Below are 4540 nucleotides of genomic sequence, written 5' to 3' on the forward strand. Positions count from 1 at the left end.
GAGTGATGCTGAGAGAGGGTGGAGAGTGAAGGGCTGGCGATGGGTCCCCGTTACTCCATTCCCTAGGTGTGTTGGGGTGCCCCTGAAGGGGCTGACAGCTTCCTCCCTGATCTCCGCTCCCTGCCCCACCCCTCAGTACCTGGGCTACTTCGGTGATGCCAAAAACCGGTACCAGCGCCTCTATGTCAAGTTCCTGGAAAACATCAACAAGAAGGATTATGTTCGTGTCTGTTCCAAGAAGCCCTGGCATCGGCCGCTGCAGGCTGTAAGGTGAGGGGGCTCCCAGGCGTGGGGAGCTGGGCTGAGGCAGAGAGTGGGCTTCTTGGGCAGGGCGGCTGGTCTGAGGCATTGAGGGGGTCTTTTGGGGGCAGGGGCTGAGCTGGGGGCAGAGAGGGGGTTTCTTAGGGGCTGAGCTGGGAGCGGGGGGGCTGTCTTTGGAGGTGTGGGGCTTGGGCTGGGAGCAAAGGGTGGTCTTATGAGGGGTGGCTGGGCTCGGGGTGACCCTTATGGATCATCCGTGCCCTGCTCCATGGGGAGTGGGGGCTCTGGGGTCCCTCGTCTTCCAGTCAGCCTCCTACCTTGGAGCTGACCTAAAGTCCTGCTCCTCTCCCTCCCCCCACCCTATCAGGAACTAGAGCGAATCCCAGGCTGTCAGACCCATGGATCCCTGGCCCCCTCAATCTTAGCACATCTCCCTAGTCTGGGTCCAGCCCCCCAGCATCCCCCACAGCTATGCTGGGCTCCCTAATAGCCCTGTTTTCTTCCCCCCACCCCCTTCCTGGCACAGGAGGCAGAGTCAGCCCAAGGCCTCGGGTCCCAAGGCCCCGGCACCGCCCAAGGCTGAGAAACCAGAGGCTCCAGAGCGTGCAGAGAAGCTGGAGAAGCCGCCCAAGCCTGAGAAGACCCCAAAAGCCGAGAAGCTGGAGCGGGCACCCAAGCCCGAAAAGCTGGAGAAGGCCCCAAAGGTGGAGAAGCCAGAGCGGGTGCCCAAGCCGGAGAAACCCCCTAAGGCGGAGCGGGCTGAGAAGCCGCCTCGGCCAGACAAGCCAGCCAAGGCGGAGAAGGCTCCCCAGGCAGAGAAGCTGGAAGCACCAGCCCCCACCCCTCCCAAGGCTGCCCCGGGTGGCACCACCAAACCCAAACCCGCCAAGGTGAAGGCTGAGCCACCCCCCAAGAAGAGGAAAAAATGGCTCAAGGAGGCGGCGTCCTCCTCGGACTCAGACTCCAGTCCTGACCAGCAGAGCGAGGAGGGTGAGCCCGGACTGGGGGGACACCTTCCCCCAGGCACCCAGCCCCCCACCCCATGCTGGTGGATGGTGCCTGCACCCAACTGCCCCTGGGGGGCCCAGTTCCAGCCTTTCACTGCCCCAGGGCAGCTCTGAGCCCCTTGTTCTTGCCTGAGTTCTGGGTACAGAACCTCCCCCCTCTTCCTCCACCCAGTAGCTCATGCCTTAAGCGACATCCCACCCCACCCCACCCCCAGTGCCTCCACACCCACCCCATCTCATTGGCTGTGGACTACACCCTGTGCCATGAAACGCCCAAGTCCTGCCCCCTTCCTCCTCTCCCAGCCAAGAGGCACATGCAAACACACGCGCACACGTACATGCACACGCTGCTAGTGCCTCAAAGGCAGGCCCTGTCTCTTTCACTGCTGCTGACACCCCATGGCATAAAATACTCTGATCCCCACCCACACATACACACATACATGCACGTATGTGCGAACGTGCACACATCTTCAACACAGCCCATGCCTCAGTAGCAGCCCCATCTTATTCACTGTTGTTCACACCCTGTGACATGAAATGCTGTGGTCCCTACCCCCCACAGCCACACACACATGCATGCACACATGGCCAGTGCCCCAAAGGCAGCCCATTTCATTCACTGGTCTACACCCCTGTGGCCTGAATCATTCTGTTCCCCAGCACCCAGACACACACTCGCACATACTTACACACACGCCCACGCACACATGCACTTTCCTACCTACCCTATCTACCCCAGCCCCATCTCTGCAGCTCCTGTCTGTATTCCACCGCCACCTCCTTACACAGCACCCACCTTCTTTCACAACAGGCCCTCCATTCCCCTTCTGTGCTCCTGCCCTGACTCCTTGGAGCTACCGTACACCCGACTCTTGGGGTACAGCTCATCTTCGTGCCCCAGGGGCTCTCTTGCCCCCACGCCTCCTGCCCCTCTAGGAGCCGGGGGCACCAAAGTTGCCCCTAGAAGAGCCTCTACCCCAATTCTCTTTGGATCCCCCTGTGGGTGCAGGGACCCAGCTGCCCCAAAGCATCACGGGTGAGAGGGTAAACCCCCACTGAACTAATTCCTCTCCACCCCCCAAAAGCCATTAACACTGCACGGGGGATCAGGGCAACCCAGGTGCCCTAATCCCTACCCCATCCCACCTACAGCCTGGGAACCTGGCCACAGCCTTTCCCCTTTACCTCACAGTCTCCCTGCTCACTGTCTTGCTTTAGTGGTGCTTTCCCAGCCCCCAGATCTTTGGAAGGTGCCTGTCCACAGCCTTGAAAACAGTGGGGACTACACCCAGACAGGACCAACTGTACTCCTTTCCCCTCACCTGTAACCAGTCCCCTTGCCTCAGGCCTGCTACAGGTGCACAATTCTGTGGTCCCACTGGGCACCATGGAGTCTGGGCAGCTGCCTGTCCCTCGCATCCTATGTGAGACACCACAAAAGATACGGAGTTCTGGGCGTGGCTGCCTAGAGGCTGAGGTGTTTACCCACACTTGATTGTGTACTTGGTTTCTACACACCCGTATGTGTGCGCGCACCTGCATGCCCCAGCACTTGGAGAGCCTCACAACTATGCACTGTGGGGTGTTTCCATGTTGTGCCCTGGGAATGGAGCCTCCACCCCACACCCATGGTCCTAGCTAATAGAGAGTATAAGAGTGAATGCAAATGAGCTATGGTTAGATATGGGTGTGGCTTCATGGAGGGGAGGGGCTTAGCCCCAGGGGTGGGGCTATGTGGATGGAGGAGGGGGAATTCACTCTATACTGGGAGTCAAAGGTTAGAGGGGGTGTCTTTTGGGGGGATTTACTTTGGGAGGGCTTAATGGTTGGGGGAGGGGCTCTGTTCTGGAAGGGGCTGTCTTTGAGACGGGCTGAGTCTTGAGTGGGAGAAGAACTGTGGGGATTGAGGGGCTGCCTCAGCTGCTGGGCTGAGTGGGGCTGGGACCTACCTCACACATACCTTCACACCCTCCCCTGCATGTCTCCCCCTCCTGCCCCCCCCCAGAGCGGGTACCGACGGGCCGGGTCCTGAACACACGGGCCATGAAGGAGATGTACCGCAGCTATGTGGAGATGTTGGTCAGCACTGCCCTCGACCCAGACATGATCCAGGCCCTGGAGGACACCAATGGTGGGTACCAACCCCTCCCCACCATCTCTCCAACACTGTAGGAAAGGGGGCATCCTGAGGGGAGACAGCCCAAGCAAGTCCTCATACCCAGGCCAGCTGGGGGTGATGCTGTGACCTTTGCTCTTTACCTCCTTCTCTTCCTCTAGATGAGCTCTACCTACCTCCCATGAGGAAGATTGATGGGATCTTGAATGACCACAAGAAGAAGGTCCTGAAGCGGGTGACACTGAGCCCCACGCTGCAGGTACTGGGGGGTGGGTAAAGCTGAGGGAGATGGGGCTGGGTGGGAGAGGGGGAGCCCATACTCATCCCACACTGGGTACCATGTAGTACCCAACGCCCTGCTGATGCTACCTCCTTTCTTCCCCCCTAGGAGGCGCTACACACCTTCCCCCAGTTGCACACAGAACCGGGTGAATCTCTAGTGAAGTTACGCCCAGCCGGGGAGCCCTACAACCGCAAGACCCTCAACAAGCTGAAGAAGAATGTGTCCAAGCCGCAGGTAGGTGGGGGGCCTAGGAGGATGCTGGGGCATGGGTGAGGGTATAACGCTGGTGTTGGAAGAAGAGAACAACACAGCATAGACCTTACAGAAGAAGCAAAGGGGCTGGGGTGGGCTGGGGAAGCCCCTCCCCCAGGTTGGGTTTGGGGTGTCTAGGGTTGTTGGGGGAGGAGTCTGGAACACTGATATGAGCCCAGTCCCCCTCCCCTTGCAGGAGTTCAAGGTGGATGTGGAGAAGTCATTCTTCTATACACTGTACCATTCCCTCCATCACTACAAGTACCACACCTTCTTGCGCTGCAAAGACGAGGTGAGACCTCAACCATTGCTGCCCCCAGCCCTGCCAGTGCCCCTGATTTCCAGCACTTGGCCTCTACCCCTCATTCCTGACTCAGCCCTCCCAGGGCACCCCAGTTCTGCCAGTGCCCCCCAGCCACTGCCTCCCCATTTTGGGGCCCCTCACAGCCTCCTGCCAGCCCATCCTTGAGGTCCCCCATCCTGACGGCCCCTCATGCCCATCCCACAACTCCCTACCCCCTCCCCCCCAACCCTGCAATGCCCCTGACAGTGCATGTCTGTGTCTCCTGCAGACGACAGCCATCGAGGGGCAGGATGAGGACCTGGGCCAGGAGGAGG

General features: G+C 59.8%; 1 protein-coding gene across 1 annotated transcript in view; it reads left to right on the forward strand.

The window, feature by feature from the left end:
* The window catches only part of PRR12 (proline rich 12), a gene marked incomplete at its 3' end in the record, with an annotated part of 18749 nt that extends 14210 nt beyond the window's left edge, over positions 1-4539 (forward strand). Inside the window, exons 8-14 of the mRNA XM_006015037.2 lie at positions 137-270; positions 788-1251; positions 3277-3402; positions 3549-3646; positions 3776-3904; positions 4119-4214; positions 4495-4539. Coding sequence (XP_006015099.1) covers positions 137-270; positions 788-1251; positions 3277-3402; positions 3549-3646; positions 3776-3904; positions 4119-4214; positions 4495-4539 — 1092 coding nt within the window. The remainder of the gene's footprint in view (positions 1-136; positions 271-787; positions 1252-3276; positions 3403-3548; positions 3647-3775; positions 3905-4118; positions 4215-4494) is intronic.
* Position 4540: the final 1 nt, after the last annotated feature.

Source organism: Alligator sinensis, unplaced genomic scaffold (genome assembly GCF_000455745.1).
Source record: "Alligator sinensis unplaced genomic scaffold, ASM45574v1 scaffold647_2, whole genome shotgun sequence".
NCBI lineage: Eukaryota > Metazoa > Chordata > Crocodylia > Alligatoridae > Alligator > Alligator sinensis.